The sequence below is a fragment of the Vombatus ursinus genome, unplaced genomic scaffold (genome assembly GCF_900497805.2).
Source record: "Vombatus ursinus unplaced genomic scaffold, bare-nosed wombat genome assembly UNPS02014774.1, whole genome shotgun sequence".
In the NCBI taxonomy this organism is placed as follows: Eukaryota; Metazoa; Chordata; class Mammalia; order Diprotodontia; family Vombatidae; genus Vombatus; species Vombatus ursinus.
In genome coordinates, this window is record NW_020954552.1 from 14,662,628 (window position 1) to 14,676,197 (window position 13,570).

The 13,570-nt window shown below is 35.5% G+C and overlaps 1 protein-coding gene across 1 annotated transcript in view; it reads left to right on the top strand.

Moving 5' to 3' along the window:
• The window catches only part of TMEM167A (transmembrane protein 167A), a 33,790-nt gene extending 23,123 nt beyond the window's left edge, over positions 1–10,667 (top strand). Inside the window, exons 3-4 of the mRNA XM_027864218.1 lie at positions 5,026–5,060; positions 10,092–10,667. Coding sequence (XP_027720019.1) covers positions 5,026–5,060; positions 10,092–10,162 — 106 coding nt within the window. The 3' untranslated portion in view covers positions 10,163–10,667. The remainder of the gene's footprint in view (positions 1–5,025; positions 5,061–10,091) is intronic.
• Positions 10,668–13,570: the final 2,903 nt, after the last annotated feature.

Here is a 13,570-nt window from a genome sequence, read left to right on the forward strand (position 1 = left end):
GTATAAAGCCATAGTTGCCCAACTGACTGGTTCTGTTTTTCATCGGCTGTCAGAGTATTCCTGTTTTTGAGATAATGCAGAAATACGTCTAGGAAAGGAAGTATAAACAACGGACTGTTTGGAAGTTGCAAAATCAACAAATTGTAACCCACTAAAGGTTCTTTTTAGATCTTAAAAGAGTCTCCTCACCTTCACCCCCTTCTCCCAGTTCACAAAGCAGGAAAGGAAGGTTGGGGGGGGAATCCACACTAATGAAATTATGGATCTCTGGAAGTAAAGGAAAGTGAAATGATACTAGGTGCTTAATATTTGTTGAAATGAAACATGTTAATTAAAGGCTATGGTTTGACACAGTTTTTGAAAGTACAACTTTCAATAGCTGATGACCATTATTAAATTTCATTTGTAATGAACAAAACAATGGTGGACCTTCTCTTCAAGTCCTGCCCATCAACATGTACCCTGGATCTCATCCCCTCCCATTTAATGCATCAGATTTCCCCCTTAGTCATCTCTTCTTTCTCTAATATCCATTCTTTTCCTCTCTACTGGCTCCAAACAAGCCTACATCTCCCTATTCCCTAAAAACCCTCAAGCTGTCATCCTGTAAGAGACCATAGAGTCAGTTATGTGACCCTGGGCAAGTCATGTGACCTCTCTTTGCCTCAGTTTCTTCAATTATAAAATGAGGGTAATAATAACACCTGCCTCACAGGATTATTGTGAAGATCAAATGAGATAATTATAAAATGCTTAGCACAGTGCCAGGCATATAGTAGGCTTTTAGTAATGCTTGTCCCCTTCCCACTTGCCCTTTATCTCTGGCCTATCTCAGCCCAACTCTTAGAAAAAATCTATCTATACTTATTGCCTCCATTTCCTCTCCTTTCAGTCATTTCTTAACCCTTTGCAATTTGAATTTTGATCTTATCATGCAAATGAAACTGCTCTCTCCAAAGTTACCTGTGATTTCTTAATTGCCAAATCTGATGGCCTTTTCTCAGTCTTCATCCTTCTTGACCGCTCTGCACATTTGATAGTATTGATCATCCTCTTCTAGATAGTCTATCCTCTCTACGTTCTTATGACTCTATTCTTTCTTCTTTTCCTGTTCATCTGATGGGTCCATCTTCAGTGTCTTATTGAATAGTAATTCATGTCACACCACTCCCTTTGGCTATACTGCAAGGTACCCTAAGAGAAAAACAAGAGGCCCAGGTGTTAAGCAAGTCAAACCGCTACTGTCACCTTTAGCAGAGGTATCCAACATGCAGCCCTGCTGACCTGGCCAGATTAAAATGTAATTGGGAAATATCTAACAAAGAATAAAAAATACAGTACAACATACGTAATGTTTATACGTGATTTTCTAAGTTAATGTGTGGTCTACAGGAATTCTCTTGTACAGTCTGGTGGCCCCTGTTTCATTTTGACACCATTGGCCTTGACCACCACTTCCCCTCAGACTCCAACGGAAACAATCCAGGACTCTGAAACCAAGAGCATTTGGAATAGCAGTGCATCACAGATCAGCCCTGCCTCCAGCCTAACCCCTGCAACCATCATTGAAGGAAGCATTCATCTTCCCCATCTTCCTCGCTAAACAACAGCAACAACTGGTAACTGATTGCCATCAATGGGAAGACAAACCCAAGACCCCTAAGGATGATGGCAACCTTCAAAGCAACATTCCTGATTCTAACTCAGGCCCTAAAACTACCATCCTGGGAAGCAACTAGAGGTACTGAAGGCCTGGGGGAGTAATAGTTCTTGGCACTGTGAAATGGTTCAGCATCAGAAATGAATGTTATTTTATCAGTGGAAATGACATTAAACAAGATGCACTACCATCAGCTTTCATTCTTATACCCTAAAGACCATGAGACTTTTACATCTGATTTGCTACTAAAACCATCTAAATGTATTGCTTCCTGCCATTGGAATGTGAACTCCTTGACAGCAAGGAGTTTTCTGTTTGTGTCCAGTACTTAGAACAATACTTTGCACATAATATAGGCACTTCATACATGCTTTTTCATTCATTCATTCCTATATTCTTTTCTTTTTTTGTACTTTCAGGGACCACATCTGCTCTCATGGATTCAATTACCATCTCTATGCTGACTGCTACCTTTATTTATCCAGTCTCTCCTGGTCACTATTCTTACATTACCAACTGATAGTTGGATGTGTCAGAATCTCCCAGAATCTACCCCCTCCTTCCAAACATCCTTTTTTCTGTAGAGGGCACCACATCCTTCCAGTCATCCTTGATGTCATCCTCGATTTCCTCATTCTCACTGCTATGTTAAATGAGAAGCCAGTTGTTGCTGTTTCCATCTCCATAGCCTCTCTTGCATCAGTACCTTTTTCTGTGCTCACACACTTCCATAATTGAGGCTCTCGTCACCCTTCTCTTATAATACTGAAGTAATCACCCCCAATCAGTCTCCCTGCCTCAAGTATCTCCTTACTCCGTTCTGCTTCAATTCCATGTAATTGTGAAAATTATTTTCTTGAGGGGTAGACATGATCATGCCGCTGTTCTACCTGATAAATTCTTTTGTCTCATTGTTACCTCTGGGATTAAATATGAACTCACTGGTGAGCTTTTTAAGCCCTTCATAATCTGGCCTAGCCTGTTTTCCCAGCTTTATTACACATTACTCTTCTTCATGTATACCATGATTCAGCCCTCCTCACCATCTGTAACCCTCCATCTCCCACTGCCATGCTTTTTAACTAAAAGAAAGTAGAGTAAGTGTTAGCATTTTTTTTTTTTGGTGAGGCAATTGGGGTTAAGTGACTTGCTCAAGGTCACACAGCTAGTACGTGTCAAGTGTTTGGTCTGAGGCTGAATTTGAACTCAGGTGCCCCAGACTTCAGGGCTGGTGCTCTATCCACTGCGCCACCTAGCTGCCCCAAGTGTTAACATTTTAAAAGAAAAAAGAAAAAAAGCAAGCAAGCAAGCCTTGGCAGTCCCCTCTCCCTGTGATGCTCTCATGCCTCGCTTGCACCTCTTAGAATCTCTAGTTTTCCTTCAAGGCTCAATTCAGGTACTACGTTCTACATGAAACCTTTCCTGGCTTCCCCCTCCCAACTGCCACCTTCAGATTCTAGTGTCTTTTCCCAAAAATTACTTTGTGTTTGTTATATACATGTTATCTTTCAAGAGGCTTTCACTTTTGCTTGCATCTCTTGCCTAGCAGAGTGCCTGGCATTTAGTAGGCATTTCATAAATGTTCGTTGATTGATTTTAACTAGTTCTGTGCATTTTTGTGAGTAAGAGTCATCGTTTCTGTGTAAGATCTGATAGTTGGTAAATAGTCTCCGTAAAAAAAAATCTGTCTTTTAGTTTTAATATTTAGTAAAGTTGATAATAACATAGCTGGCTATCTCCTTAAAGTGTCTAGACTCTTTAGAGTTAATATTGTTAATATTTTACACATTTTGCATTATTTGCTGTTGCTCGTTAATTTGTTGGTTTAAAATAAATTGGCAATTACAAAAATAAGCCAAGGAATACATTTATATAAACATTCCAAACCCCAAATCACTAAAAATGAAGTTAAAGATGATCTCTGAGTCATTGTCATGTACTATGGAGCTTATACTTTTTCATTCCACTGAAAAAAAGGTTCTTACCTTGTCAGTGATAACCCATTCAGTATCAGCTTGCACTTATATTTTTGCCCAGGGTATTTCCTCTAAATTAATAGCCTTTTTGCTTTGCATTCATAAAGTTATTTATTATGTTTTCAGGAAAAGGTGAGGGGATTGCATAGGATTTTATTGAGGCAGTATTCTCTTTCTGTCTTGGCAGTTCAGTTCAGAGGTAGTAATTCATTTACCACCTATCTGTTTACACAGGAATAATTAATATACTTTTAAAGTGCCTAACAAAATAAAGTCAAATCATGCTCCAACGTAAAACACTTAACATCCTATTCCAATATGTATTCCAGTGTTTATTTGTATGTAAAACTACAGAGGACCCATCCTCATCCTAATTTTTCATATTTCAAAAGTGCTTTATGTTTTCTGGAAGCACAGATGGCCTTATGGACAAAAAGACCAGCTTTGGAGTAGGAAGGCCTAGTGTTGGAGTCCTGCCTCTGACACATAAATTAGCTATGAGATCCTGGGCAATTCACTTAACCTGTCAGTCCCTTAAGCAGGTCTTCAAGACTCCAAAATAATCTATCAAAATCACTGTAAAGCTTAAAGCACTATATAAATATAAAAGGTTTGGGGGGGGGGGTTATTTTGTTTTTGCTGCCACTATTACTGTTATTATCAAAAAGTGAAATCACAGGTCCTGACCAAATAACTAAATTCTGTGTACATTTTAATAAATGCCATCACTTAATTCACATGCAACTTTCCCCCTCAGACTGTAAATTTCTAGTCACATAAAAATTAGAAGAAAGTGTTAGTAAATAACTGTTGTGCTACATATAAATCTATTGATGGATTTAGTAATGAAAAAATTAGCAACAGTGGAGAAGAAGGTGTATTTGGTATGCAAATACTAGAATTAGAGATCATGTTTACAGAGGAATTAAATATCACTACATCCTACAAAATTAATTTCTTATTATTGAATTATTAAAATGTCTACTTCCTTTTTTATATTCTAAAAATCTAAGAAATTAGTTATAGGTTTCTCAATTGATTTTCATTTAAATTAGGATATAAATTTTCTGTTTCAAAGTATAGGGCATTTGAAGCTAATTGATTTTGTCTTTGTGTGTGGTAACCTTTGTAAAAATTTCTCAACTCAACTACATTAATTTACCTTGAAGTTGACCTTTTGCACACAGATTATTTATATGAAATGGTGTTCTGGCTTCATGTGAAAATGGGGAATGAGTAAATTTAAGATTCAAACAAAAGTAACCAGAGGGGAAAGGCCAGCTCCTAATGAATTCATCACACCAACATGGAAAAACTAACTTGTGGGAATAGTTTACCATTACCACTATTCACTTGCCACTTTTTTTTTTACCTTTTTATCCTATACAGACTCTTGGGTATATTTTGGAAGTGTGCCAGAATCGGTAAGTGTTTCTTTTTTTTTACCACCAATCCTTCAGCTGAAAGTTATTTATCAACTTTTTTATATTATATATACATGAAAGTCAGCTTTAAAAGTGCAGGCTTCCCAGTTTGGTGCTTTTCTGTAAAAGTTTGCAAATATCCATAAAATTCTTTCTTGAATAGCATTTAAAACTATGCTATGCAAACTACTGTGTAACATTTCATTGAAGAAGTCATTGGGCCTCATCTTTCCCAACTCATCTGTATGATACTGTGAAGTTATTAGTGAGAGCAAGATTCAAGCATTTATAGTTTGTTATTTTTCTATGATTTATTTCATATTACATACTATTTTGAATTACATATATTCATGATGTGGTTAGGGAATACTGGTTTTCTGTCACTCCACGATGAAGTATTATGGGGGACAAGTAACAAACATTCAATAGTGTATCAACTAACTCATGTTTTCATAGCGTTCTCATTGACTGTGGAAAAGGCTCTTTTTTAGCTTCTTAAATAGAGTTTAATAGAGTTTTCTCAAGATATAGAAAATACATTATTTCATTGAAAAGGATGATCAGTTGCTATAATTTATGCATTGTTTTTTGGAGTATGATTATACCATTTAGGCTAAGTACTGATACTACTGACTGTTGTTTAACTTGTCTTTTAGTCGTCTAAAGAAAACAAAATTTCCACATTTCATAACTGTAAGAAATAAAATCAGAAATGTTGGTTGTATTTACATATAGCCTCATTTATATTTTTCTTTCCTGAAAGTCATTGACACTCTTAATCATAATTTTTTCCTTTTATTTTATTTTTCCTACACTTAGGTAGGAAAAAAAAAGCTTTACTGCAACCTGAATTCGTATGTAAGCTTTGAACTATAGCTTTAAAGTAGATTGTAGAATCAACAAGGCATTTTTCTCAGTTAAAATGCCACAATTTTGACTATATGTAGCTTTGGTTCCCAACTTGGAAGGTGTAGAATACTCAGAGACAATTGAGATGAGGACAGATAATGAACAAGTTGAAAATTTTAAAATAAAAAAAGCAAAACCTATTAGGAAATGTTAAAATTAAAAGAGCCTTCGAAGAGAAACTTAAAGTTGACATATATTTGAAGATAGGTATGATATGAAAGATAATAACCAACTGCTTATTCTTAGAGACTGAAAGTTGAATGGAAATTTACATTTTTCAGTTTCTACAGTTTTTCTTAGGCAAACTAAAAAAGTCATTGAGTATAGCCAAAGGGAGATAAGTCAGATAAATCGTAAGAAATATTCTCCATCATTGATTATAGCTTTGAAAGCCAAAGTTTACTGAGCTCAAAACCAAGAAGCTTAGGAGAAAAGAAGGTGAAAAGAAAAACATAGAGATGGATAAAGATGAACAGTGCCTCCAAACACACTACCTCAAGTTGGGGAGAGGGAAAAGCAGCTGGACTAGAATAGCAACCAGATGCATTCTCTGTAAGGGCGAGGAGCCATAAATATCCCAATTGCCTCTGATAATAGTATTAGTACAGATAGTACGTAATAATCAGTGATCTCAATAATGATCTTGGTTACCAAGAACATGCTAAATTATGGTCAGTATATTCTGCTTACAAAGTCAGAAAGTTATGTTGATTTTTTTTTGTTAGTTATACCAATTGTTTCCCAGTATACCCATCCCTCCCTGCCCTGTTAGAACTCTTCCTTCTAAAAAGGAAAAACGGTTAAACAAAACCAACCCATCAGTTCCTGTATCTGACAGCATGTATAGCATTCAGTATTCATACTACCAACAGGAAAAGGGAGATGTTCCTCATCTGCCCTCTGGAACCAACATAGGTCATTTCACTTGAGCTAAACTGCATTTTTGTTACTTTGTCATCCAGTTTTACTCATTGCTTATAGCATTCCCTGGTTCTTCTTTCTATACTTTGCACCAGATTTATGCAGATCCTTCCATTTTTCTCTTAATTTCTCATATACATTGTTTATTGCAGCATAATAATATTCCATTGCTTTCATATGTTGCCATTTGTTCAGTCATTCTCTTGTTGAGCACCTGCTTGATTTCTAGTTATTTGCTACCCCAGAAAGTTCTGCCTATAATATTTTGCTATTTGTGGGACATTTCTTCCTGTCATTGTCCTAAAAAGGTTTTTCGAATTCCATTAGAATGTAAGATCCTTGTAGGTAGATAGTACTATAGTATTTAAGTACTTGGCAAACAGGAAGCACTTAAACAGTGCTTATTGGTTAATTGTACTTTTAGAGAAGGGAGCACATATCAGTGAGATCACAGAGCCATGAAATATTCTGTTAATTTTAAATTTAAGTTAATTTTAAAGCACCCAATTTGTAACTTTTTTTCAGTTAGTGATTTTCAGCTGTATAATTTAGTTTTCTCACCCCATCTTTTTTCTTCATAACCTTTTAGCTGTGGAGACTTGGTGTGGTATAGTGAAAAAGTAAATTGTATTTGCTATATGGAGACCAGGATTTGAATTCCAACTCAGTCCATTAGCCATGTGACCATCATAAAATCACTCAACCTTTTTGTGACTCAGAAAGTAATAATAATTGCAGTCTTAAAAGATTATTGTGAGGAAAGTTCTCCATACATGTTAAAGTGTAATACTATTTCATTGTGAGATATTACTGTCTTCCCTTGGATGCTGTTGTCACCTTCACTTAATATTTGGCACTATGGAGTTGAACAGTTTGTAGTTTTAACAAAACAATTTAGAAATGGAAATGCCAAAATGCTGTTTCCTCAACCAGATGTCTTCTTCTCTACACCCAGAATGTATACACAAACAAGGAAGCTTTTTTAAATGAGAAAATGCACAGTCCAGATCATCTTCTCATCTCACACATCACAACAACTGTTTTACATTCATTTTGCACAGACCTAAAATCAGACAAGTAGTAACATGCTTACCAAGTTTAGCTAAAAGATATTTAATTCTACTACATGGCAGTTTCTTTTAAGAAAATTAAGAGCAGAAAAATAAAACCCATATGTAAATTATAATGTTCAGAATTGGAGGAGGAGGAAAAGAACTTCCTCAAAAATTAATTTCCAACAGATGGAAAATTTCAGACAATATTAATTTCCTCAGTTGTTTGAGGTTTAATAAAACTTTGTACTGGATGATGACAGTATCTTGCCATAATGACAGAGTGTGACACTCTTGCTTTTGGGATCTATCACTGAAATCTGTTTGCATATGAATGGTAGGCTTATTTGGGGATCTTTTTGTTTTCCACTGCAAAATATTCCAGGTTTCTGGGGGAAAAAAAATGAACCCACAGTATTTTTTATGAGAAAGTTTTCAATTAATCAGTAGGATTGGGAACTTTCTGCTTTAACCAGTGGTCCTAGGTGCAGAGGTGGGGACCAGTGGCCTGAAGGCCACATGTGGATTTCTGCATCCTCAGGTGCGGCCTTTTGACTGAGCCCAGGTTTTATAGAACAAATCCTTTTATTAAAGGGATTTGTTCTGTGAAGTTTGGATTCAGTCAAAGGGCCATACTTGAGGGCCACATGTGGACTGGAGACTGCAGATTCCTCATCCCTGTTAGGAGGTAGTATCAATTAAGTAATGTCAGACTGAGGCCATTTTTCTTAGGCAGCAACCCACTCCTCCCTCTACATTGCTTTCAAAAAAAAACAAACAAACAAACAAACAAACCAAAAACCTATCAGTAGGATTTTGATTCATCAAAAACAAGAAATTTGTCTTGTGTTCTGTGAATGTTTACATTGAGCAGAAGCAAAGATAATTGTTTAGTTCATAGTTCATAGTAAAGTTTATTCAGGAAAATTTTGTGAGTGGCCTAAAGGACTTTAATCGATGAGGTGACAAAGATTGACAGTTCCCACAGGCAGCAGTAGGTTGAACTTTCTAAATGTATGTATGTATGGTATTTAAATGTAATAGAAATGGACAGAAATTATTATTTCTAAAATTGTTTTTGGTGTCCTTTTTGTGTTTTCATCTTTGACCATTTCTTCAAACCCATCTTACTAAAAATGTAGCTTAGTTGACCACTTTCCTGCTTATTATTATCACCCATATATGCTTATATTTCCTATGGGAATAATTACTCTCTACCAGGAAGTCATTCACATTTTAAAAATACTTTTGCTAATGTATTGATTTCTCCTTACATTGCATTAGATTTTTCCTGGTACTATTTAGAACACACAAATAGTTAGACAATTCATTAAGCCTAATTTAATAGCTTCAGCTTTCTTGTTTATCTTGAACCCTTGCCCTCCACTGCAGTTATTTGTGCTTCTTCTTCCTAGACATCAAAAACTATGAAATGACACAGACTGTGAACTTTCAGGGCTTTCTGTATTTAAAAAAAAAAAAAAACATGTACAGTAAGAAGTGATTCTAATGAGTTTAAAATTAAAGATAGGGGCAGCTAGGTGTTACAGTGGATAGAGCACTGGCCCTGGAGTCAGGAGGAGCTGAGTTCAAATCTAGCCTCAGACAGTCGAAACTTAGCTAGTTATGTGACCCTGGGCAAGTCACTTAACCCCTTTGCCTAGCCAATAAAAAAATATGGCAGTTCATACTTGATTATACAGCGTTTGAATATATATAATGGCTACAGCATTGGACTTGCAGTCAGGCAGGCCTGAGGTTGAATCCTGTCTCTGATGTTTACTATGTGTGTAACCCTTAACATTTAGTTAACCTTAGTCATTTAATCACTTTCAGTCTCAGTTGTTCTCATCCTTACAGCAAAGATTATTAGCTCCTACCTCATAGAACTGTGAGAAACAAATGAGATAACACATGTAAAACTCTTTGCAAACTTTAAAATTTTATGCAAGTACTAACTACTGTTTAGGCCTCTGTTGTTTTCATATACTTTATGCTTTGCTTCTCCAGCCAGAGGGTAAGTATCTTCCACTTTCGTACTCCTCCTCCCATTGTGCCTGTTACAGTAATGTGCCCATGTTAAGCACTCAGTAAATGCCTGGTGAATCAAAGTAAATAAATAGCTATATTTGTTTCTTTTTTCCAACAGGCGAACGAAAGAGTCCCTACGTAGCAGTATGCTGTATAGTAATGGCTTTCAGCATCTTGTTCATCCAGTAGCAGAAAAATGCCAGAATTTAATTGCTGTCAGATTTATATAGATAAAGGACTTGCCTACAGAAAACAATGGGAAGAGTGATTATTGACCCTTTCAGCTGTGTACCTTGACTGAAAGACTCCTGGTTGCTGTTCTCAATTATATGTGTTAATGGACCAAGGTTGTTCTCTATAAATAACTAAGACGCAACTGTTAATACCAGAATGGATTGATATCTGCATAATGATCGACCTTATTTATAGTTCTGCCACTACAATGGCATTCTGTAGATGTCATTCTTTTATGTCACCTGTTGAGTTTCTATTGCATACAGTAGAAAGCAAACTTGGTAAATGATTGCTCAAGTTCCATTCTATATGATTGGGGGGGAGGGAATTGTATCCTTATATGAGAACATTTCTATAATGAACATTTTTTTATTTGAGAAAAATGGTTGGATGTTATGTAGGCGTTCATAAAAAGTGCATTTGTATCTAATAATGCTTTAAACATGTTTTCCCTGAACAACTCAATTTGTACTCAGTTTTATCTGTGGCTTACTATGTTTTCCAACTTTATGAAGTCAGTCTATGAAGTACACATACAGAGAAATTGCTAAGATTGTATATAAGAGTGTTACAAGAAAAGTATTGTTTTCACATCCCATTACAAAAAACATGAATTCTTATAGATTTTCTCAATTAAAGCAAAGAATTATAAGGAAAGTTTCCTAGGGTATTTCCCCTTGAAATCTGGATCTACATGTATCTTAAGCTTTTATTCAAATACCTGCTGCTAAAGAAAATAATCTTTTGAAGATGAGGTGAACTAATTAGAACAGTTGTGAAATGATGCTTCCTATATTTCATTGATTTGGATCTCAAGTCTTTAATAATGAAACAGTTATTTTCATTGCCAGAAATTCAAACTGTATTAAAAAAAAAAAGACCTTAAAAATAGATCAGTTGATCCAAACAAATGATTTTTTTTTTTTTTGACGACTTGATCTGGTATCTTTTAGATGTCTCAAGACATATAACTGGTATATGCAGGTATTGAGCTGTATCAACTCCACTAATTTAGCATTCTCTATTCTTAAACATATTTGATACTAATTGCCTTCAGATTGAACAAAAGAATAATATCAGTAATTTTTAAAATAACAAATTATAAAAGTGCAATTTATGTACTCTGCAAGAGTGCAGTTATTTTTATGGATCTTCAAGGAGAAGGCAAAAAAGGAAATTTTCATGATTGAGTATGCTTAGAATTTCTTTGTTTCAACTGAAATTCAGTCAGTTTGAAAATAGAGTTCAAAACTTATGAAACATTTAATTATTTTTAAATTCCTTGTGTTGGCAGGTTGTAGGCCAACTTAATAGAATTCTTCCTCAAATATTGGTGTGAACATATGTATAAACAGACTCATTGAGCATTAATTGGCTTCTACCATTTGCAACCTTTGTTTTCCAGTTATTTGGTCTAGATCTGTAACTTTGTGTCCAATGAAATAATGAATCTCAAATCTGAGAAGGGCCATATGAAGCATTTAAAGTACTTTCTTATTTATGACTTAAAGATCTCGATGAGAATCATATCAGAATACTTCTGCTAAATTAAAAATTGTCCTCTGTAGAAAATCTTAGTCACCCTTTTCAGCCATTCTACTCAACAAAAAGTGAAAAACTTGTGTGGGTTTTTGTTTTTCTTTTTGCTACATTCAGAAACAGTCTGAAAATTTCTCATTTGTAGAACATTTTTTTCTTTTATTTTCCATTTTTTTAAGTTAATTTTCAAGGAGGAAGAAAGTCACAGAAATAAAAACTTTTTTTAAAAAATTAAATATTGTCTGATCGACGTGATTGTGTTGGCAGCTATTCTCAATTTAGTGGGGAGGGGGCATCATCTTAAACTATGAATGCTAGGAAGCATTGAGGAAATCTTATTACACAGGATTTTTTTCCAGGTGGTGGGGAGGGGAATTGCTTTTTTCATTTAAAGGAAAAGGTAAGTACTATAATGGGCTGTCACTGCATTGATTTGTATTACATCTTTGGCACATTGGAGCCTGGTTAAAAGTGGTCTGATTTACTTCAGTCAGGGAATCAAGTTGAGATCCCTTTCTATTTACTGATACTTAATTGTGACATTAGATCTAGGGTTTCTGGGGTATTTAATTCAATAAACCTTAAGCACCATCTAGGAGCTAAGCACCATACTGCACTCTAGGAGAGATGCAAAGATTAGGTAAAACATGGCTCTTACCCTTATGAGCTTACTAGTAGAGGGATATGACTTACACACACACACACAGATGTGTTACAGAATACCTGAGTCAGTAAACATTATTAATCACCTACTATGTGCCAGACACTATGCTGAGCACTGGGGATACAAAAAGAGGCAAAAAATTAGTCTCTACCCTCAAGGAGCTTATAATCTAATGGGAGTACTGCAGTTTGGCTAGAACCATCAAATGTACAGAGTTATTGGTGGTAACAGGTTAATATTAACAAGCATCTTGATTTTAACAACAATCCTTTTTTAAATCTGTATGCATAGCACCTAGTTCATCTGTAAATAATATGAAATTGTTTTGGAATGTTCATTATGAGGAATGAAATACGAGATTTTTGCTGAGAAAATAAAACAGTAAGGTTCACTTTTATGTACCATCTGGATTGCTCTTAGTACAATATTTAGGATAGTTAAATTACTGATTTTAAAGTTATGTGAGCTATAAAGCTCTCTGAAGTATTGTCATTTAACTTTTAATACTTAAAGAACAACATAAAAGCCTCCCAAGTCTCTCATGGGATGGGGTTAGAAGTTGGAAGATCATTACAGACAGTTGCCTCTGAGGTAGTCGTTTTATTCTTTGGATTATTAGGGAAAGTGAGTAAAAGGTGGAGGAAGGAATAGAATGCTATGGAAAACATTTGTGGCAATGTCACTGTGTGGATGTTGGGCAGAGTGGGAGGCAGCTTATTTCCTATACTAACTATGCCTTATGTTTTGAATAAACACAAACTTATGTGATTTTTTTTAAATGCCAAAGATCCTCTGAAATGAAGCAATTAGCATTTTCTTTCATGTGTCCTTCAAATAAGGAGTACAATTTTTTAATCCAAAGGACAGAATAGACTTTTTTGAAACCCACAAAAGGTGCCTTCTTTTGTTTTGGAAGAGTGGAGATGTGGATTAAGAACAAGTCCGGTCTAGGAGATTTCTGCGTAATAGGTTAATCTCTGATAGCCACTGTATAGTTTACTTCAAGTACGTTGTACAGATTGGGAGTGTGGCTGGGAGAGATTACAACAGAAGTAGAACGTATGAACCTACAACCCAAAGATCCTCTGAATGCTACTTCTTGGAGCTGATTTTGTGACAGACTAGGTGGGGCATGGATACGGTGGTCTCAGATAGTAGCT